Consider the following 23647-nt stretch of genomic DNA (forward strand, 5'->3'; position numbering starts at 1 on the left):
AATTCCATTTTCATATAGTATATAATCATCTTTGGAAATAGTAACCTGTCTGTAAAGCTGTTCACTAATGGTTAGAAATATTTATTGTATAAGACATTGGGTCCTTTCTGTATCCAGAACTGGATGATGTATTCCCAGTAAAGCATGTAAATAACCCTGACTGATTTCTGTTACATGCACAAACTTGTTACTTCTGTGGATTTGTGGTTGGGAATTGTTCTGGGACTATTCAAAGGGTACTTAACTTCTGTCAAATACTTTGAAATGGAGACTTTTATATGTACTTTGAGATATCAGAAATGCATTACTTTTGGATGGATTTAAATATCTAGAGGGAAAAGCACTATACGTAATGGTTTTGAAAGTTTAGGGGCTTTTGGGGGTGAAATAAATAACTAAACAAGGGATAGCAGAGAATTAGAGCATAACCTGCTCAGATGCAGTGAGATTTTGTTTCATTGGAGTGAAATACCATTGAAAAAACTCACTACCATGGTAATTTGATGCCCTCAGCTATACTAAAGTACTTTGAAAAGATTACTGGAGTATTTCAAGAAAACACGTGTCTTTTAAAACAAAATTTGTTACAGGAACATTTGGATCACATTCCCTGTGCTAATCTGTCAGGCTGTTATCTTCGTTTTGTTCAAAGTATTTTATGACTCTTAAATTTGTGTATTTCCTCCTTTACTTCCTCTTTACTTTCCTCTTTACTTCCTCCTTTATTTCCTCCATGTTGCACACATGCCATTTTTGAAGTAAGCACGTTATTATTTCAATGGTGCTCTTTGCAGTCTTCACGCTAATTTTGCCAGCTTTATACCTACTGTGTATAGAACTTGCAATCCTTCCCTGCCCCTCCCTGCCCTATTTCATGATCTGACTCTTTCAGAGCAAACAGTTGAAATATTCATGATATTCCAATCGCATAAGGCAAATCTAATTCATTCGGACTACTCAGCATTAAAGTATATTGATCTTAGTCCAGTGAAATGTCTGAACACAGTGAATGAGACTGAGCGAAACTTTATTACTTCACCTCCTTGTGTTCATGTATTTGTAAGATGTTACATTAATAATGCATGCAAAGATACTCAAACATGCATTTTCTTGATTACTCAGTACCCTTGACAATATCAAGCTTAACCACTACACCTTAATGGAATAGATTGTAAACTGCCAAGTGTTTTTCCTTAAAAGCATGGCCAAGCATGGAATAGCACTGGTGATGGTTTGCCTCTTCAGTGACAGATGATATTTAAGCTCCCTAGTTTCTGCTTACATAACTGCTGTAATTCTTTCCCATTGATCTGGTTTCCAGAAGGTGAATATGCCACCTGTCTGCCACCTCAGTCCTCAAGCTGTCTGGAATAAAGTATTTTAGAACTAGTAGTCATGACTATAAGAATCTTGATCATCAGTTTGTTTCTACTGGTCTGTTGATTATTGGGAATTAATTTAATAGCTGTCCTTCTAAAACCTCACTGAACAGATTCTCATGATTTTTATTTGCACCTCCTCTTCAAAGTGGATGTTATCTCTTATTTGTCATAGCTATGTCATCAACCGACATCGCAACAACATTGGGAAAACCAATGTGTAGAGAAGAATGGAGCTGCTGCTTAACTAACTGTCTTTGACTAATATTTTTTTCTTGTTTAGAAGAAAGAAATGACTGGGTTAATACCATACTCAATGCCTTGAAATTGCAGTCTGATAATAACTCTCAGTCTCGAACTTCTGTCACCCCTGAGAAAAGCGGATATCTTGAGCTGAAAGGATACAAAACCAAAATCTTTATTCTACTTCAGGGGAGTACTGTATGGATCTGCAAAAATGAGCAGGTAAATTTTTCATGTGCTTTTTTTTGTGAATGAAAGCTTATAAAGATGGTTTAACTAGTGAGTTGGAAATTGATGGCTCTTTGTGAATAGGTGCATTTCAATATAAATGCATATCTCTTTATATGTAGTACTTTATTGCTGCAATTCTCAGAAGGCTTCACAAAGTGGGCAATGTGTCATTATGTCTGTTGTACAATAGAAAAAAGGGAATATATAGTGAGGTGAAGTGAAAAGCTCTGAATGTCACAACATGTTAGTGTCAGGGCTGGGATTAATTCACTCCTAAAATGTGGGCCATAAGCACTCAACTTAATCAGAAGGCTTATTTTGTGCACTGGTTTCAGTGTTTTATAATACACTGCCCTGGAAAGTGTGCTATACAGAAGCACATTGTGGTATTTAACTGATACTTCAGTGAAATGTTCAAAATGGATGTTCTTTTTGTTTCTAAGAGTAGAGATTGCCCGTTTTCTGTTGTGCACCGTAATATTTTAAACATAATCAGTATTAAAAAATGTCAAGTAGGCCTATCACTTCAGCTCCCAAAATCTAGAGCTTTTAGTTTTGTTTTGGGTATGACTATATGCTAATATAAAGTACTTATCTGTGGAACTCTCTAGGATGCCGTAGGCAGGGAATAAATGGGGATAGTTGGGTTCAGTGAATAATTGCGTGAACTAGTGGAAGAAAAATCTGTTGCAGGACATTAAATGGCAAGTGCTATTTCTGTGTGAGGCAATTGATTGCCCAGAAGTAGCTGGAACCTGGGATGGCACAGGGGGAGGTGTTTTAACATGCTTGCCTTGTTCTATTTCTTTCAAAGTTGTGTACAGGCAAATCCCTGTCTCAAATGTGAATGGTCTCTTTTGGAGTTGATCTAACTTCCTCTCCTGTTATCCTCTTCTGTGTGACATTATTTAGGTGTGCTTGAGGGACCATGTGACATTTGATATTAAAGCTTGCCATTTTTTCCCAGGGTACAGCAGGAAATTTGAGACTGAGAAAGACCTGTTTTTCTTTCTACTTACTTTACTCTAAGGAAGTTTTTTGTTAGGTACATTCTTTGAGGTCAGTCAACAGCCAACTAATCAAGAATATTCTGTTGGGTTTACATGACAAACCTGCAGAGGGAGGACCAGCAGAGACGAAGTCTAATGAACTGACCACAACCCCCATTCCCCATCCTGCTGAGTGGGGAGGAGGTAGAGAAAATTAGGAGCAAGGTTAAGACCAGGAAGAAGGGAGGAGTGGGAGAAAGGTGCTTTAATATTTCAGGTTATTTCCCATTATCCTACTCTGGTTTGATTGGTAATGCAAAAAACTATTAGGCTGATTTTCCCAAGTTAAGTCTGCTTTGCCCATGATGGTAATTGGTGAGTGATCTCTCTTTGTCCTTACCTCATCCCTCAATATTTCATTATATTTTCTCTCCCCTGTCCGGTTGAGGGAGGGGGAAATGATAGAGCAGCTTTGGCAGGCGTCTGACATTCATCCAGGATCAACTCACCACAAACATGATACAGTTTATGGATTTATGCTGTTTTGTAGCTGTAAAAAACTCCACAAATTATTTAGATGTGTAATATGATACCAGAAGTGTATTTGTTATATGCCATTTGAATTTAAGCCTGCAGCATATGTTTTGCCGAATGAACATCCTGGAGAGACAGAGTGGTCTTCACAGCTGAGCACAGTGTTCTTTACCTAGACTGAAATCCTCAGGCCTGGTTATTGTAATGAATAGGTGACCTGTCCGTTAGTTTGTTTATTTAAGTAAAGTTTACAACTCCTCTTTAAGGTGGAACAAAACCAAAATGCAAACACCACCACTCCTTTCTGAGACCCTGCATTTGACTGGGGTTCTCTTGCATTTAGAAAGAACCAAGTTTATCAACTTTACGGTTGTTGCTTGTGAGACTCACACTGTGCTGCAATGCTCAATGTTACTTTTCCATCATGGCATTTCAGGTATTTTATCAGTGAGGATCCATGGAAAGCATTGTCATCAATTAAAATCTTCTTTTTGTAGATGTTTATTGTCAGCAAGCCACTCTCCCCTTCTGAACTTATGCGTATTTAATCTTATGCCCCTGAATATTTTTGAGTGGTCCTTATGGATGTTCTCAGCTTTTTGATTGAGGAGCAAAGATACCCAGACTTATGGAGGAATCTTTCCCCTAGAGTGAAAGGTCATTTGAAACTAGTTATGTCTAGTTTCCCTCTTGAGAGGGAAACCCTCTTGAGCAACCCTCTTGAGAGTTGCAGTACCTGACATCAAATTTTTGCTTTTTTCTTTCATTCTTACTTTGCTTGTATCTAACTGTTGGGAGCATCTTTCTCACCTCGAGCAGTTCTCGAGCATATCTCCGTTGATATGGGGCACTCCCAGCTCTTCCCACTGTGCTGAGTCAGTTTTTCTGACTGTATGTTGATACAAAACAGAGCCATTCACTGTTGAAGTATTCTTGATTGCTCTTTTCTGCATTTTCAGAGTGCAGATTATATCATTCAGATACTCTAAGACTGCTCCCCTCCTCCATCACTTTCTGTTTTTACAGATTTTTGTAAATGATATTTTGTGTGGGTACACATATGTTGGTTCTATTGCTTGTGCAGTTATGTGGCAGGTTGTATCTGCTCTGCCCTTGCAACATTATGGATTTCAGAATTTCTTTAGCTGATCGTGAAAGCACACCCTTATACAGCCTTTTTTACTTGAATTTTTTTCCTCTTCTACTACATGGATACTCTGCACAGATCACTGACTGCAGTGCAGCAGAAGGCAAACCAAAATCAAACCCTAAAACAAATGGTTAGACATGTTACCAGCCTGCCATCTCCTCTGGTGTGTATGAATATTGCAAACAATGGTGCAAAGCTTACTTATCTAACCTTAAAAAATTGAAATGGTTCTAAGAGGTTTCTTTTTAAATTCTCCATTTGAAAAATGTCCTCTCTTCATTTAATTTTTGGATGTTTGTGAATCAGAAGAAATAGCTTCTGTCTTTAGGCTTTCATAGTCTGCAATTCTTTTGTTACCTTTTGTGTTTTAATTTCAAGTGAAAAACAATATTTTTACTGCAGTACTGAAGAAAACCATCATAATACAGCAATAATCCATTAGAGAGCGCTGTTGATCTAGAAATCCTTCCCTGTCTCAAGTTTGCAGTTGAGCCAGTAATTATCAGGCAAATCTGTCCAGGGATGTCCTCAAATCCTGTTCATATTGGAATTCACGTCCATACTAGACTCCCGGAGAGCCTTAGAGGGGTTTATTATAACTGCAGTGCTAAAAGACACCTGTTTAGACTTCTTACAATGTTGAAATGAGATTGGATCGAGCTGATTCATTGATTTCTAATAAACTTGATAGAGGAGAGTCTGCTGTTACTTTAAAAAAAAATTCTTCAGTGTTAAAAGTGGAGAATATCCTAAGCCAAATGCCAAATCGTAACATAACCACCATGAACTTTGTGAAGTTCAGATTGGGATCAGAACATCATGTCTCAGGCCCCTTTCTAGTTAAAAAGTGATTGGTTTAGCTTGAACTTCTGGCAGTGATATAGTGCTAGTATGAAACCATCAATTTCTTTGACTCATGTAGTGTAAATTTCTTAAACTTCCTATCTTGAGCAAAAGTGAAAAATAAATTGTACAGAATCAATTTGTTCAACCTGCAGCTTGCTGAAATTCCCATTTCAGTTTCAAAGTCATTCGTGCTTAAATAAATACATGTAATCTGATCCTTCATGACAGTTGAAACATTGGCTTGAAATATCAGTCTGCTGTGGTGATGCCAATGATAACCTTCCCTCTGTTACCATCAGAAGGGCTCTGACAGATGCTTGTCTGGTCTGCTTGAATATATCCTCTTTCTTAGGCTATATTTAAGATTCACTGGTACCTAAAGTCAGGGAAGGCCTAGGTGTCATAGTGTTTGTGCTAGAAGAATTTGGCTTTGAAAAGAGAAATCAGGATCATCTTGTTACTACTTTGGGTGGTTAGATGTATTTACCTGGGATATTTAAGTAATATTTGCCAAATATAAAGGTGGGGGAATGGTATGACTGTGAGCCATAATAATTTGTGACATGTTTTCTCCATGCATGACTCCAAGTTAAAGCTAGAATGGTGATGAGTATTCTCTTTGTTATGTATAAGCAATAATATCCATTACTTATTAAAAACCTCTTGCTTCATTTTGGCTCAATGTTCCTATTGATTTCAGAGGGTTTTCTGTTTTGTCAAAGATTGAAATGATTTGCTCTGTGGCAGATGGAAATGTTTATTCATGTTGAATGAACCAGTAAGGGTGCCTAGTAATTTTCATTTCCTCTGTAATGCTAATGGTGCACTTAAAGCAAAACTGGACAACACCAAAAGATGCATTACAAGAAAAGATATTAAACAGGCAGAAAATGGCAAAGAGTGGGATAATGTAGAGAACTGATACAAGGATAACTGAAAGCCGAAGATGATGCTTGAGGCTGACATTTTGAAAGAGAGGAAGTGATGTGAAGGCCAGTGGAAGGAAGCAGAAAGGATGTGTGCATGTGACTCTGTCTGCATTAGAGCTGAAATATATTCTTATCTCTGTTGAGAAACACAGGCTTAATGAGGAGTGGTTTTGAGCAACCTGATCCAGTGAAAGATGCCCCTGTTGGATATGTGCTTCAGGGGGATTGGATTAGATGATCTTTAATAGTCCTCTCTAACCCAAACCTTTCTATGATACTATGAAATTCAGTGACAGAGAAAATGTGGTTGGGATTCAGGGACAGACTTGGAAGTATTTGGGTGTACAGCAATGGGAATTTATAATGATACTCTGCAAAGAGGATTGTTCATTAGGAAATGTTCTGTTTTTACCTGGAGAAAATGGAACCCTGATTAATAATCAAGAACATGATGAATGAGAAAGAAATCCTTAAAAAAAAGAAGTATCTATTAAGAACAGTCAAAAGCGTTTAACAATGGAAGGTTACCAAAGAAGACCAGTTAAATGAAGTCCTGAAAGATGAGTAGAAATGGTTGGTTGGCATGCTAAAGCATCATGATAAAGTCATTTTAATGTATGCAGATTCTTTGGTGTGTCATCGTGATTATATTTGTGAATATAATGAGTACAAGGTGATGGCAACAGCAATATGAAAGAAAATTGGACAGAGGAGTTGAATGCAAGTTGATCAGAAAGGGAAATATTTACTTAAAAGTTTTCAGATCTAATGAGAAACCCTGAGCAAAGCAACTGAGAGTCTTGAGAAGGAAGCTAGGGAAAAAGATGGCAGAGTAAAGGTAACAAAAGGAAGCAGGAGGAGGAATGAAAAGACTGTTCAGATGGTTGATAGACAGTGAGAGGAGAGGGAAGTGCCTGGTATGTATTGGGGTGTAGAAGTGGAAGGAGGAATTATTATTAAGAAGGAAAAAACAAGAAGCACAATCCTTGTAACTGAGTTCCTCCTGTTCCCCATCCTCATCTCCCCTGCTCCAAGAACATGTGTGCTTTCAGAGATTTTATGAAGATAAACTGTTATTTGTAATAACTGGGAAACTCTAAAGAAACTTTGTTGTAGTTGATTGCTAGTGCAGACTGTGATCAAACATGGTTACAAACATACAACTGAGCATGTCCTGAAATGCCTTAAATAGGTGGAGGTAACAGAAAAACAAAAAAACATTTGCTCTTTGTTGTTTGATTCATTCAGGCTTTGCTCTTCCTTCATAAAAATAGAAATCAGTAACAAATATTAAAAAGCAAAAACAGAACAACCCAAATATATGCTGAACATTTTGGAAGTGGAAAGACGAATATGAATAAGTGTTTTAAGATAAAATATACTGATAATTTGATGACTTGGAGTGCAATCAAATGATCCAGCCTCTTTTAAATATATTTGTTTGCATGAAGCTGTAGTTGGGATGATAGATTAAGGTCATATCCCTAATTTTCCAGCAGTTCCTTGCAAGAAATTCATTCCAATTTTCCACACTCAAAAACATAGCAATGATCAATTCCTGCGCATGACATAAGAAATGACTGAACAGGAAATAACTTGAATTTTGTAAGAAAGCTTTTCTTTTTTTGTAAAAAATCTTCTGGTTTTGCTTGTTATAATACAAGGTGAATGATTACAACAAACCATGTTGAGTGAGGAAAAGGTTTGTTTTTGTTATGACAATTACTTATTCAGTTCTAAACTAACTGCACCCCTACTTCACAAAAGATTTAAAAAATAGATTTAAAATAACATGCTGCTAAAGTGGCTCAGTCAGAGAAGAAAAATGTGTGAATGGCCACCTTTGTGGGGAAGATCTGCATTTTCCATTAAAAAATAATTTTGTGTGATGTTATTCTAGGTTGTGGAAAATATTACTAAAGAACACTGAGAAGGGCATAAACAGGACTTCTGTCAAAAAAAGATTTGACAGTTAGTGTTAAGTTCTTCTACATGCAGCTAAACTTTGACTCTGTGAGGATTTTTTCCTGTTCATTTGTTTTTATGCTATTAGGATCTCATTGAAATGTAAATACACTTAAAGTAGTCATGGAACCTGGTAGAAAGCCTAATGCTTCCACAATGACAAAAAGCTTTGTGATTAATCTGATTTGGAGTAAAGCTGTCAGTTTTTCAGTACTGCTCTGTCAAGCTTTATGGATGACTAATACACATATTGCCAGCTACCTTGATCACTTAAAAATGAACAGTGAAGAAAAGTGGGATTTGTTTGAGTGTTATGAAGATTTTATGTAGTGGCAGAACACACGCATAAGCAATTGAAGAAGGTTTAAGTCTACTTGCCATAAGGCTATAACACTATTAATGCAGTGTTGGGGAAATCCATTTACTTCTAAGAGTACTGGAATTTCCCAAGGCTGTTGTCTATCACTATATGTGTTGCTTGTTTTTAAGAACTACTATCTTGGCTTCAAATCCTGTGGTAAAATAAGGTATTGGATCAGAAGCCCTAGATACAGGAACCAGAATGTTATGGGAACTTCCTTTTATAATTGTAGACTGGGTCTGCATTCATCTTTTTATTGTAAATCACATGAAAAAGCTTTTTCTGTATTCAATTAATCTGAAAGGTTGTATAATCACTACACTTAAATAAAAAAGTTTTCTTTTTTTGTATGTGTGTGCAACAAGAAGGTTTGAGGTGACAATGAAACTTAAAGAAAAGTATTTTTCAACAATGCTTACATCTCTCTTCTTTCAATAGCTCGATATACTGTAGTATTAAATGCAGCTAGAACACTATTTGATTTCTGTTTAATTGTAAACATATTAGTCAGCTCTTATAGGAAACATGCCAAATAACTAGTCAGTGGCTTTTGTTTGCTTTTTCTCCTTTAAATTGAAGGCAGTGTAAAACACATTTTTCCCGTTCCTCTGTTATTTCTATGCATTTGCCACATTTGGTTCAGTTTACTGACTACTTTCTTCCTCAGCTTTCTTTTCCTTTACTTTATTTCACTTTAATTAAACTAATTAGCATAGCTAAAATACTAATACTTACATGAAGTTATACAGCCATTACAACAGTGAAGAGCAGAGCATTTTTGAGGCAGTGTAGACACCATATCCTCACTGAAATATTTGTTCCACAAACTTAGTTGCAAGGATGTTATGATCATCACAGAATCATCATAGAATGGCGTGGGTTGGAAGGGACCATCCCCCTGCCACGGGCAGTGATGCCACCTTCTAATGTCTGATCTAAACCTACTCTCTTTCAGTTTGGATCCATTCCCCCTTGTTCTCTCACTACATGCTATTGTAAAAAGTCCCTCTCCATCCTTCTCATGGGCTCCCCTTAAGTACTGAAAGGCTGCAGTTAGGTCACTCTAGAGCCTTATTTTCTTTGGGCTGGAAAAACTCAGTTTTCTCAGCCTTTCCTCATTGGAGAAGTGCTCCAGCCCTCTAATCATTTTGAAGGCCTTCTCTGAACTTGCTCCACCAGGTCCATATCCTTCCTGTGCTGAGGACCCCATAGCTGATGCTGCACTGCAGGTGAGCTCTCACCAGAGCAGAGCAGAGCAGAGCAGAGCAGAGCAGAGCAGAGCAGAGCAGAGGGGCAGAATCCCCTCCCTGGCCCTGCTGCCTACGGGGCTTTGGATGCAGCCCAGGACACATATGGCTTTCTGGGCTGTGAGTGCACATGGCTGGGTCATGTCCAGCCTCTCACCCACCAGCACTCCCAAATCCCTTACAGCAGGGCTACTCTGGATCTGTTCATCCCCAGCCTGTGCTAAAACTGGGGGTTGTTCTGACCCAGATGCAACACCTCACTTGGCCTTATTAAACCTCATGAGGTTCCCATGGGCCACTTCTCAAGCTTGTCCAAGCCTCTCTGGATGTCATCCTGTACCTTGGGAGTGTCAACTGCACCACTCAACCTGGTGTCATCAGCAAATTTGCTGAGGGTGCATTTGATCCCTTCATCCATGTCATTAACAAAGGTATGAAGTAACACTGGTCCCAATACAGATCCATGAGGGGCAGCACTTGTCACTGATGTCCAGTGGGTGTCTGAGCCATTGACCACTACCCTCTGGATGTGACTGTCCAACTAATCCCTCATCCATTGTACAGTACACTCATCCAATCAGGCTGTCTGCAATTTGAGAGATGTGGGGGTCTGTGTCAAAGGCTTTACAGAAGCTCAGAAAAATGACATCTCTAACTCTTCCCTTGTCCACCCATGTAGTCATTCCATCATAGGAGGCCACTAGGTTACTTAGGCAAGACTTTCCCTTGATGAAGGCAAGCTAGCTGTTTCAAACCTCAGTCTTCACAAATCTCAGTCTTCTCCTCATCTGTTGTCACCAGATTTCCATGGTAGAGTATGTGAATTCCATGTCATAATTAGTTAAAAATACTGTGACATGCGAGTTCAAATTTTTCATTGTTTAGTATATATATGTTCTGTTACTAATTTTCCAGGTTTGAAAGCCATTACAACTCAATTAAGTAAATGTGGTTTCTGAATTCAGTCTATAATTCCTGTGGCAGAGCTCAGACATGTAATGTCACAAAAGGATATTTTTCTCTTTTGGTACGTTGCCTATATGATAAAGCACTAAGTTGTATGGATATCCTTCTGTGAAAGGTAACAGAGAGGTGGGGGCTATTCTTTTGTCCAGTCTGAAGTGGAAAAGCAATATTGCTGAAGACTAGGATTTGCCTAATCTATGACAAGTATCATCAGATGAGTACTGGCGGACACTTTATGATGATTAAAATTTTCTCCTTGGTTGCAAAACTAAATAAAATGCATTAGTGTGCACCAGCAGGAGACCAAATATGTCTGAAAGATATGTCTGTAATTTGTTAATGTGCCTTGTAGCTGACACTGTAATGCCTTGAACTCCAAGCACGTAAAATCAAGTGATTGATCATAATGCATTTAGCTTGCAATAGCTGATCAAGCAGGAAATGCACGGTGTTCATAGAGAAAACAGTTTTGGCATTCATGGATTTCTGTTGTTACTTGGTGGTGATTTTCAAGATTGAGTGGTCTTACTTCAGTCTCTCTTTGGAGTTCATCGGAGTAAGGACCATTGCAACTTGTTGAAAATACCCAGAATTTGTAGCACCCCCTCCCTTTTTTGCTCTTCATACTTTTTCAGCCCCCACCCTTTTTGTACAAATGCTTAATTCAAGAATTGCTTGCAATTTGCTTGCTCCAAAGATGTTCTTTTCTACACTACATGGGCTGGAAAGGGGAGCAGTATCTTTGATGGCAGTGCAGAGAGAGCAGGTTGGAGTTGCTATTGGACTACTAAAATAATTAGACCATTGGAGTTTCCATTAGCTATGCAAAGTGGATGGCTTAAAATAAGAATTATAGAGATTATCTTTAAAATACTAAGATCTTTAATATCATTGTAGCTCAAGTGACATTTTACTATTTTTGGACCATAAATATTTTATTTTTCTTCATCTGTGCTGGTTTCTTTATATTGTTTGGAGCAGTATGGTATTGTTCAAATAATAACAAAAGATTATTTTCTCTACTCCACTATCTTATATCTACAAATTTTATTCTAAATAAATGAACCATCCTTATAGCAAAAGGAAGAGAATTTATGATTTACAGCTTAGTACAAATGTGGGATACAAATACCCCAGTGTGCTTTCTCAGCAATAATTTCTGTCCCTGGTTAATAAATTGCTAGGCTAACAAATTTGAACTTAATCAACTCAAACTGCATTCTTACTGGATGAAACACTTCAATGTCATGGTTATTAAATTAAATTCTCCCTCAAATATTTTGCATACAAAATAACATTTTGTTAGAGATGGCACATTTTAAAACTCATTCATTAAAAATCAGTATATCTTAGAGGTATTTCCAGAAAACTTCAGTGAAAAGTTATTTCCGTCTCAGCATGTGGGTCAGGACCCCTCAGGGATCCATCAGAATGATTGATTGATTGATTGATTGATTGATACCTAATGCTTGTAAGGAAACATATACAAAATGTTACATGCACTGAATAGCAGAAAAAAAAAGTCAAGTTTTGTTACCTCCTCTTTAGATGGAAGGTTGTCAAAACACTTGACAGTTGGCAGCCAGAGAACTATGTGAACAGGCCTGGACAGTGGTTGATAGGAAAATATATTCAGGAAAATATATTGAAAGCAATGATTCAGGAAATAAAAAGTAGAAATAATCTTGTTTGAATTGTGAGTCATGCCTAGTGATGTACATTAGTATGTTTTGAGCATTTCAAAAAACTTTGGTTTGGTTTGTTTTTCTTGGTTCTTTTCTCCCTCTTGGTAAACCTTTTCATTGTACTTCTGTGGCATTTTCAATAAAATTACTTTGAAAAAAAAATGTTGAGCCAAATAATGCAATGGCCAACAAGTGTGTTTTACTCATGGAGATAAACACTTTAATTATTGACTTTGCTAATCCTTTTGGGGATTCTGGCATATTATATTTAATTATTGCATTAAATTGATTGTATGTCCACTTCTTTGTTTAAGGTGAGTTAGGCTATTAAAAAAATACTACAAAAAGTAGTATAGTGCTGCTATCTGTTAGCTATGACTGTATTTCAGTTATCACAAAATTGTCACTACCAGCTAGTGTTTCCAAATTATAGAGGTTTCTATGCTCTGCAGGCAGGCAGAGAGGAGTCTGAATCCACTATACTGCATTTGTCCACATTTATCCTTGTCTGTGGTTTAAGTCCAGTATGCAGACCTGTGATAGAGATACATGAGTGACATTTAAAAGAGGTTTGAAGCAGAGTGGCTGTATTGGTATAATAAATGTGGCTTTGTGTCCTGCATCCTGGTTCACTATCGGCCTGTCTGGCACTTATTTGAGAGGCTCTGCAGGATGTTGTGTGTATGATGCTTTTTCCAGCTGAGGGCTGTAATTCCTTGCCATGGGGTCACAAAGAAGTTCAAAGGCAGATAAAATGACAGCAGTCAGCAACAGCAGCTCAGTTCCTGCAACACAGGAGTAATTGCAACCCATTATTACAATTGACTCTCGCTTCTTTCCCCTGAAGGAACTGAGCAGCTGCCAATTTACTGGGTTGCAAGAAAACTGATGAGACAGGAGACGGGGGTCATAACAAAAGTTAAGAAACTGATCAAGGCAAAATTCATTAGTCCTGAGTAGCCAGAAGAGAAGAGAAGGAGACAGTGCTGTGACTGGTTATCACAGATACCCATGTGGGAGAAGGATTCTGACTTCCAGGTTTGTTTGTTTCACCTTGCACTTCTTTTCTTCACAAAACGAAGCAAGGGGGATTCTACAATCTTTTATCTTATTTTGTAAAAATCAAGCCAACTACACAGCAGAAGGCAGGGACCCCTTTATGAGACTTACCTAGAAAGGGTTTATTTCAGCCTGAGTAAGTGTATCAATTGGTTTTTTTGTGCAAAAAAACTTATAAAAGGGATGATCTACAACTTGTTAGGTTTTGTTTAACAACAATGTGCAGTTGGATGGTCTTTAGGTACTTGCTTGTAGTAAATACATAAAATTAGCAGTGTGAAACTTGCGTGTCTTTATTGGTGTTCTCAGCAATAAATGCTAATGTAGAAATGACAGTGTTACATGCAGAAATGAAATGGTTACTCCTACACAAAGCTGTGTTTCAGACTTTATTTCTTCATCCTTCTCTCACTGGTGTGGTATGGAATATCAGAAACATATATCTTAATATATGCAAGTGGAGATGTAGGGGAATTTTACAGAGAGAAGAAAAGGTAAAGGTTAATAGAGTTCACCGTAGATACAAAACCAGAGGATGTTATCTCATCACAGTTCTGTGTGATTCTGTGGTGCTGTTCAGGTGTTCTAATTGTGCAGGTCTTTTATCCTCACACCTAAATTTCATTCTCCTACACTGCATGTAGATGTATTTTAAAATTAACCTTAACAGGCACGTACAGATTATGTTGTAGCTGCTTGTCCTTCTAAATAGAAAAGTTAAAGATGCATTGCATTTTCAGTATATATGGGGCCGTTTAAGGAAAGCTGTTGCTTGTAGGATCTATACACAGATACCTGGGGTGAATCTCTATCTCTTTGAATGTCAGCTGGAGCTTTGCCATTCATGTCAATTGCCAGTTTTTCTTTTTAGTGCAGTATTTTGTTTCATTCCTGAATTCTTCATCCTGGTTTCTTAAATGACAAGTTCATGCTGAGAAAATATACCTTCTGCTAACTTCAGTGTGTTTGCAGATTGCAGCTGCCCATTCCTACTAATATAGAAGGTTTTTTTGGTAGTTTTCCTGTTCTTAAAAATCATTGTAGCATGTTACAAGCCTCCCCACCCACAAATGGTACAAAGTGCTGCTGCTGGGTTTCTGAATGTCCTAAATTGGAGTGATTTTGTAATTCTAGTTCTATTTTTATAATTCGTGAGATTCTCTTTTATGTGTTATCTTGATCGAGTTTTTGCAATTTTGATGCAACTTGTGTGTGATGAGATGCATCTGCACAGCTTCAGTTATGAGCCAGCACAGCATTTTTATCACTGTGCTTCCCCATGAAATGAAGTGGGGTTCAGTTTGCTGGTTTCTAGGTCAGGATGTTGCTGTACAATCAGCCTGTAAATCAGTGCTTCCTGGTTTGCTGCTCACTTTCCATGAACAAATTGCCCCTACAGGTGCTGCCCTTCACTAATCACTGATTTGTAAGGAATCTTGGCTAATCTGAGCACAGCAATATGTGTGTGTTTCAAAATTATTATTTTTTATTATTATTGCATAATTTTGAAGGCTATTCTAGCACAACATTCAGGAAAGAAATAAGTAGTAATCTAGGCCTGTTGCCCCTACCCAAGAATTACTGACAAGTTTTGTTTTCTCAGTTTCTCATTAAATTCAGGTGAGTGAGATTTATTTCTTGCTTGTAAGGATTTGGGCTTGAGTGAGAGACTCACGAAGCGAAAAGAATGTAGAAGACAGGTGGAATCATTGTGCTACAAGGGAGCCATGTGTCTGTAGCTTATTGCGGGTCCTGGAAGACCTCCCTGTGCTGTTCAGTGGGTGACAACAGGAAGCTTAGTAAAACAAACAGAAAATAAATGTGAAAATGGTGATAACTTATTACAGATATTATTGTTAGTGTTCTTTCTATTAACTAGCTGTCTCGACAGTACCACAGAGTATAAAAGTTATTTGAAAGAAGTATGTGGTGGGATTTTTTTATGGATTTTGGTTTGTTTTTAACTTTTAATTTGCTGAAGTACATTTTTTAGAGAATGGTTGCTCCATATTTTTACAGATAATTTGTACTTTTCTGTTAGATATTAGCCTTTGCTTCTCATTAGCAGAAAATAATTTAATTGAAAGCTTGAATTTCCTTTATTTTTACATAGTGTGTTTCTCGCTCATAATTTGCAATGGGAGGAGATATTAATGAAAAATTTAGATTATATTTATTATGAAAAAGGCATTTTGTTTGTGTTGAAGGGTATATTAATTCTACATACAGTCCTGAAAAACATGAGTATAGTGCAGATATTTTAGAGCTGGATTCTTCTTTAGCTGTGATGGTTGCCCATCTTAGCTTTGATCGTTGTAAAATCCAAATTAAAAAGAAAATCAGTAAAATCAAGTGGCAATGGCTTTTACATGAACTCATAATAAAATTTATTTACAATAGATTTACTAGGAATTCAGTAATCTCTATAAGTATTTAACACTGTAACCACTTCAGTATTTAAGCAATGAAAAGTAGATTGCTTGTTTGTAAACTGTATTGATTTTTGGAACTCTTTTACATATTTGCTTTTAAACTAACTGGGTTTTTTATGTAAAATCATTACCTTCATGACATTAAGCCTAGGCAAGTATGAAAGTGGATAGCTGCTAAGCAGTAGCTCTGTGTGTGTCCATTAGTGATCTTGCTTTACAAAAATTCAAAATAGTTTCCCTGCATTTATCTGCTATTTTCATCTTAGTAATGTAAAGACAAATTAGTATTGGTGAATCTAAAGCCAGCAGAAGATCTTTTCTTTGTAAACAAAACCAAACCAACCAATGCCTCAAAACAAGCAAACAAAGCCCCAAAACCACCCCACTCTATTTTTGGCTGAACTAAATGCAAGGAGGATGTCTTCCCAGGAGAGATGATGCTGAGATAACTGAGTGGGTTAGGAAAGATGTGTGCTTATAAAAAGCTGCTGTGCAGCATTGCTGTTGTCATGGCATCAACCCTCTCTTGGTCCAGGCACAGAAGAATGTATGGCAAAACTGTTGGTGCTGCTGTCCCTTCACTATTGTAGGACAAGTCATACAGAAATGGGAAGGATTCACAAATCATTATTTGGTCTCCTAAGGTTTCTGGTTCCAGGCATTAGTGGGAAGTTGCTGCTTTACATTGGCTTCTAGAAAAGGTCTGAACCTCCATGAAGTCTGACACATTCTTCAAAGTTAATGAATATGAGTGCACACTCTCAACACTTAGATCTTCTATTAAATATTTATTTATGCATTTCACAAGAAAAAACATTTTTCTTTTTTGGTCCAGGTAGTTCAAAAATTTCTGAATTTAAAATTTTAACCAATCTGGAATTTTATGGAGTTTAATGTTTCTTTCCTGCAAAGGTGAACATTTATTAAATAGATAAGAGTTTATACTGTCTGACCACAAGCTTTTGTGTGGGTCTATACTATCCTTAGCTTATTTATTTCCTCTTTAAACTGAAGATCATAATGTGACTTGCCAAAGTCAAACTTTTATCTTCATGGCTCTCAAAGCAGAAGGTGTCTAAAATCTCCCAAGCTGGAAAAAGTAGCTAGCACAGTCCAGAGATCTCCATATTTCATGTGATTTATTCATTTATTCTTATAAGGTGTGTGTGGTGTGTGTGTGTGTCTTCTTGCAATATACATGATCTCAGAAGAGTAATTCAGTTTGATAGGATCAGAAATCTAAACTGTTCATTTTATCAATATCAGCTAGGAAATACCATAGGGATCCAGTTATGATAAAATAAGATATACTTGAATAAATTTAGATAGCCATACATATATTTTTTAAAAGATATGAAAATGTCTATAATTATTAGTCCTATTTGGATGGCCTTTTTTTTTTTTTTATTAATTGCCCTTTGTAAATATTTTGAGTCATGCAGATTACTTGGAAATTAGGTTTGTGAGTAAAAACAAGCTTTGGAGAACTTTCTCCATCAGGGGATGCTATTTTTGTTTGTGATTATTGAAATCATATGAATTATGTTAGTTATTAATTATTTCTACTTGTGAAATATAAAATTAAAATTTAATTTATTAAAGAAGGAGGGAGTAAATAAAATAAGTCTTTGTATTTACTGTGAGGACCATTTATCTTAGCCCCTGACTCTTTGCAGTCGGTAGGTAAAAGCACTGTGCTTGGTCAATAATACTTTACTGTCAGTATCATATTTGTTTATCTCCATGGGCAAATTTTGGAGGAAAGCAGAAACTCCATTATTTTAAGGTTTTCTTGGTTCATTAGGGGAATTTTGCCAGTGGGGATATCATATCAGTTTTCTCTCTTATCTAGTGACAATTGTACTAAAAGGTCTATGAAAAGGTTTGTCAATTTTGTGTGACAGCTCTTGTAGATTTTAAGGTATTGCAAAAATGTCCACAACTTGTTCACTTTTTTTATTAGTTTGTGTGGATTATGAATACATAACAAGATCATTGGTGTGTATGTAAAGCTTTGGCAAGAAAATGATAAGGATATGAATTCAGAAAATTATAGCTATATGTGGTATTTTAAAATTCACTGATCCTTCTGGTCTCCAGAATAGTCTTGCTAAATCTAAGAAGGTTTCCATTAATGAGGCACTTCCAAAGAAGAGTCCAGATGGCTACTTAAAATTGTAATAGTAATATCTATGCTGAAAAATGTCCCTGTATGAACAGGAGTTGCTCTGGGTGCTCCTTGCAGGGAACTGTTTAAGACTGTGAATTTGAGATGGTGGCTATAGGGATAGCTTTTTTAGCTAAATGGAAAAAAAGGTGAAAGGGGTCAAACACTAAAGGTGAGGAAAGGTGAGATGTTTTCATGTAATTTTAGATTTTACATAAGTTAAACTGGTATCCCTTTAGGACGAAAAATATGTGAATTAAGTGGCAAGAAATGGGCTCCAAAATGGAATGGGTTTCCATGTGTTAGAAGTTGTGTATCTTAAGGAACATGATTGCCTTTTTAAATGAGACAATATTACGAATAGCCATTGGAATAAAAATAAAGGTGAAAGCCTTGAATATAAGCTATACTTGCTCCTGACAGGCTTTGACTTTTATTTACGTGTTTATTTAGCTGTAATATCTTTATGTCATCTCATGATTTTTCATGAAGCAGCAAAAGCAAAGATCATAGCCGAGGCAGCTGCAGTGGCTTCAGCCTCTCTGGCTAATAAGATGCAGATTTCTGAATGATCTCCATGGTGCAGAGAAGCCCTGCTGGAAAGGAGTTACTGTAGTTGTTCAAACTGGAACTTTGCCTACAATTGTCTTTTGTCTGTCTGTGGCATGGGAGTGGGGGACACAACAAAGAGAGCAAGTTTATTTCTCTTGCTTGGTGTCTGTCAGGGTACTTGGGAAGATAGCAAGGCAGGTTTTGTATGAGCTGTTATCAGTTTGGTTTTGATGCTTGGTTCTGTCTTGTGTGCCTCAGATGTGAGATTATTGCTTTCCTAGTATGTTGAGTGACAAGAGAAAGCATGTGTCTGAGGAATGGAATATGGCCTGAATCACACTTTCTGTGATTCATCTGAGCTCTGAATTCTAGAATAGTTGAAGAATTCAGTTCGTTCTGTATATTTCTAAAGCAGGAACGCAAATGACTATGGTACCTTTAAGTCATGAACTCCACTTTCTGCTAATAACTTTAAATTGCTTTTTGTTAAAATGTACAACTTTATGTAGAATTCGTGTTCTTATATTGATGCAACAACTTGCACAGCTTGTTTCTGAAGTAATATACTTTGCATGCATAAAAATTATTTGTAATGGCAAAGCATGGTTGCAGCATGGATTGTTTCTTCCCCTTTTCTTTCAGCATGCTTCTGCAGACATGAATATTTGTAATGACGATCTTTTCTCTACTGTCTGTTGTCTTCTTGCTTTGTTTTTGAGGATTAAGAAATAGAAGTGTTTGTGTCTCTTGGCTTTGAACATCCCCTTCCAGACTGCATCATCTTGTCTGAGTTCACTGTGACCATACACTGAAGCCTTTCCTTCTGGGACTGGGCAGTAAGGAAGTGGGGAAACCTAAACTCTGTGTTTTCTGTTCTGACCTACTTCCCTTAAATCTTGCTCAGACTGAAGATTCATTGGCTGCTATTATGCTGAAATTGATTGAAGCCAAGCATCTATCTAGAGTAAGAACTTGGGGTTACATGGGGAGACAGATGCTGTTGTGATTATGGAAACCTAATTTTTGTGAAGAACTCAACTAAAACCCTTTGAAAATTCAAAGAAGATCTGTGTGAAATAACATGACCTTGATTACAGATCTCTGCACCCCTCTAATCATGGGAAAACTGGGCTTTATTTCTAACACATTAATTTTACCCAATTTTAATATTATTCAGTAGATACTATAATATGCTACTTCCCTTCACAGAATCGCTACCTCTTTCAGTGTGTTGTTTATTTAGTAACTGTTTGGTAATTTTTATTTCTTTTAATGAAGCAGCCCATGCCTTCTTTATTGCACGCTGTTGAAAAGTGCCTTACATTCAAATGAATCCTTCACCAAAAAAGGAATATTCTTTGACAACAATGAAGAATTCATTTTTCATCAGTTCCTGTAAGGTAAAGGAACATGATTGTCTCCTCCATGTGACCACACAGTTCTGAGAAACAGAATGAAGGATTCAAATATCCATATATTTTGCATTCTCTGTTTTCTCAGTCTTTTATGGATGGTTGGGAGGGAATAGTTCTCGTTCAAACTGCACCTACTCAAAATACTGCTTTCATAGGTCTTGGCTGAAGTTCCAATTGCTCAGCAGTTCTGCAAATCAAACCCTAGAGCATAAAGTCAGATACTAGTAAATGAAAAATGTGCAGTGAAATGACTGTATGCTAAGGCATTTGATTTACACTGAGTAGAGCCTGGACAAGGCAAAGATAAGAACTAATTCCAGGATAGTATTCAGTCACTTTAATTATGTAATCTTCCCTTTTTTTTTTTTTTTTTTTTTTGTATTTTGCATTTTTGCAACCCATAAAGGAAGGGAGCTTTCATCCTCATGTGTCCTAGATCCATCCTATGCAACAAGCAAGGCATGGGCCTGAAGGTGCAAATTCAAGTGATATAAAATTGTATTGATATTGCACAATACATACACATAGCTGCTGAAGTGAGGATTCTGAATTGCCCCTGTAGTAAGTGAATAGATAGGTCTGTAACTTAAATGAGAAGTAACATTTAAGGTTGTACCTACCTTAGGAGTGTTGCTCAGGAATGCATTTTATAAACTACTCTCTTAGTTTTTCACACGTCTTATGTGTTGGCTTTCATCATAGAGCCATCTCAAAGTACATGTATTATATTTTTTTTATAAAATAATGATGTGGAATGATACCGAGAGGGATTTACTGCAGCAGTATAGCCAAAATAGTCTGCCACAGACAAGCTTACTATGTGGCACTGACTAGAGCTAATCTAAGTGTCCCTTCTTGTCTTTTGCTGTCTTCCTGCTTTTTAACCTCTGAAATTTTGGATGCCAGGTTGTCATTACAAATTTTTTTTTCAATAATAGCTTGAGTAATTTTCAAGTGGCTCTATAAATGAGAAGAAATAATTTTGCTTAAAGTGAAGAACCTAAAACTGGTGATGTGACTTCCTCACATAACAGATGAGTACCAAGCTACAGAGTTAACATGCATAGACAACTTGATTCTAGCATCTCCTTGCTTATCAGGGCTTGATTTAGCAACCTTCATGTTCCTTTAACATTATTTTTTGAGTGTGGCATTACATACTGTATGCTTCACAGTGGTTTCATTTTGGGACCTCATTAGAAACCTGTTAGACAGTGTACAGATGTGGTGGTTTGTATTCCAATCCACAGTATGTTCCTATCACTGAAAATCTATATTAAAAGGTTTTAGGCTGTGATGAGGGATGTAGAAAAGCCTGATGAAAAGTAACTGTGGGTGCTAGGCATAGTACATATAGAAGGAGAGGAAATCAATATAAACTCGTGTAAACTTAATATCATCAAAACAATTTCTCAATTACACGTCATTATTTAATGTCTTAATTTTTCATTAATATGGAAGCCAATTTTTCCCATATTTCTGTTGCAGAAATTAGCCCACCTTAAGAGCTGGAAAGGCTGGAGTATATACCTCCAAATAATGAGGAGAAGAAAAAAAACTATGAATGTTTCATCTGAATGATTCTAGTTACTGGAATTTAATCTCTCTGGAATAATCTGGTTGTTTAGAGGGAATCAAATGCCAGGGGGTTAGAATGAAGGAAAAGTCTAAATCATGTTAAATTGTTAAGAGAATTTTCAGATCCTGCAGAAACAATGTAATTGTCACAAACTTCTTGGTAACTTCCCCAATGTAAACCTAAAGAGCTGTTGCAAATTAAATACAAGGGACCATGTACGGTCCTATTTTGGAACTCTGGTCTGAGATATTGTGATTAAAGGTCAAGAGCTTTCTGTGTGTGGGCAGTAAGACGAGAGTAGTGTCAGACATATGAGTGGTCTTTTTATAAATTAATGTTAGGGTGTTATGAAAGATAGCTGTTAAAAAGGAATAAAAAAGTGTGCATGTATAAACACACACATATACATTTGTGTGTGTATATATATGTTTATATGTAGTATAATGTTCTTGATTTATTATCTGTTACCTCTTACCACTATTGGAGCTTTATTTTATTTATATATACATATATATCCATGTGTGTGTGTGCACTCACACACTTAAATATTGCATATCCTCAAGATCCGACAGCCAAAGACAAAAAACCCCAAATGCATCATGATCTCATCATTCACAGGAAGGACACTGATGTGCAGTGAGAATACTTAGTTGATGTAGCAATTTCCAAAAGTGCTGTGTTCCCAGCATATACCAGTGCTATTTCTGTACTTCAGAGTCCTGTACTTCTGTATTTTTTTTACTTCAAGATAAGCTACAAATATATATTTGTATGTGAAGGTATATACTTGTGTGTGTGTATAAGCATGTGTGTATATGTAGAAACATAGCCTCTTGAACTTATGGCAGCAATGTTCCTTTTCCTCTGCTGTTGCTGCTATCCTTAGTCCTCCACAAAAAAAAAAAAAAAAAAAAAAAAAAAAAAAAGTGATGTTTCTAATATGAAAGTAGTAGTAGTTAGTTAACCTTTTATTTTCAATTATTTTTATGTGAGGAGTATGGGTAAAGTTATAATTGTGTAATTGTAGCTGGATTTTTTTGGTTGTATTTCTCTGAGATGTTTTCCTGATGCAAGGAATCCTTTAAATCTGCTTTATATATTGGGGAACTAATGTTAGATCCATGAAAGACAGTGCATCCAAAGACATGATAATAACTGCTGAAACAGTAAATGTTGGGGAACACAAGCAGCATCTCTAGAACTCCTGTGTTCAGATGCATTTTGGTTTGACTAAACCAACAAGAATGCCAGACAAGGTGTTGCTAGAGCAAAACCAAGTGAGAAGGGAAAAAAACCAGAAAAAAAATATTATGCTTTCTAGGTAGAAGAGTCTTTTTAGGAGTGCAATTTTGTGGAGAAAATCAGTTCACTTACTGAAAATCACAATGTTCACCCTCTGATTACAAATTTATTTACAATTTACATGCAGAAAGGTGCCCAAGTCTGTCTTTTTAAGACAACATACAGTAAGTTAGGTATCCAGCAACTCTGAAAATATCACTTATTGAGATATAGTTGCATGATTTTAAAAATACAGGTACTTTAGTGTTCCTTAACCTTGGTGTTTATTTCTGTGTCTGTAAAACAATGGCAGTATATTAGAAAAGGCATGAGACTAATTTTGAATCTTGAATTTTATCCAAAATAGAATGGAAGAAATGTTAGTAAAGCCTGTCACAGGGCAGCTTTTGCATCTGAAAAGATAATGCATGATAGAGAAGGCAGTTTTGTACACTGAGAGGCACTTTATAGATGCATGTTAAAGGCATGTTTAAAAATAAAAGCTAAATAATTTCATGGTTTATATACAAATGAAAGGTTTTCATAGGTTATGTCTTTTTCAGACACAGTGATAATAACAGCAATGCTCACACATTATAATCATTCACCCTTCAGGAAGGAACAACAGCTAATCAGA

General features: G+C 36.6%; 1 protein-coding gene across 2 annotated transcripts in view; it reads left to right on the forward strand.

Moving 5' to 3' along the window:
• Positions 1 to 23647, forward strand: part of ARAP2 (ArfGAP with RhoGAP domain, ankyrin repeat and PH domain 2) — a 127189-nt gene that overhangs the window by 30774 nt on the left and 72768 nt on the right. For both annotated transcript variants that reach the window (XM_085059183.1, XM_085059182.1), the window contains exon 9: positions 1663 to 1844. In XM_085059183.1, the coding sequence (XP_084915309.1) occupies positions 1663 to 1844 (182 nt within the window). The remainder of the gene's footprint in view (positions 1 to 1662; positions 1845 to 23647) is intronic.

Source organism: Lichenostomus cassidix, chromosome 4 (assembly GCF_008360975.1).
Source record: "Lichenostomus cassidix isolate B80296 chromosome 4, HeHo_3.0, whole genome shotgun sequence".
NCBI classification, from domain to species: Eukaryota; Metazoa; Chordata; class Aves; order Passeriformes; family Meliphagidae; genus Lichenostomus; species Lichenostomus cassidix.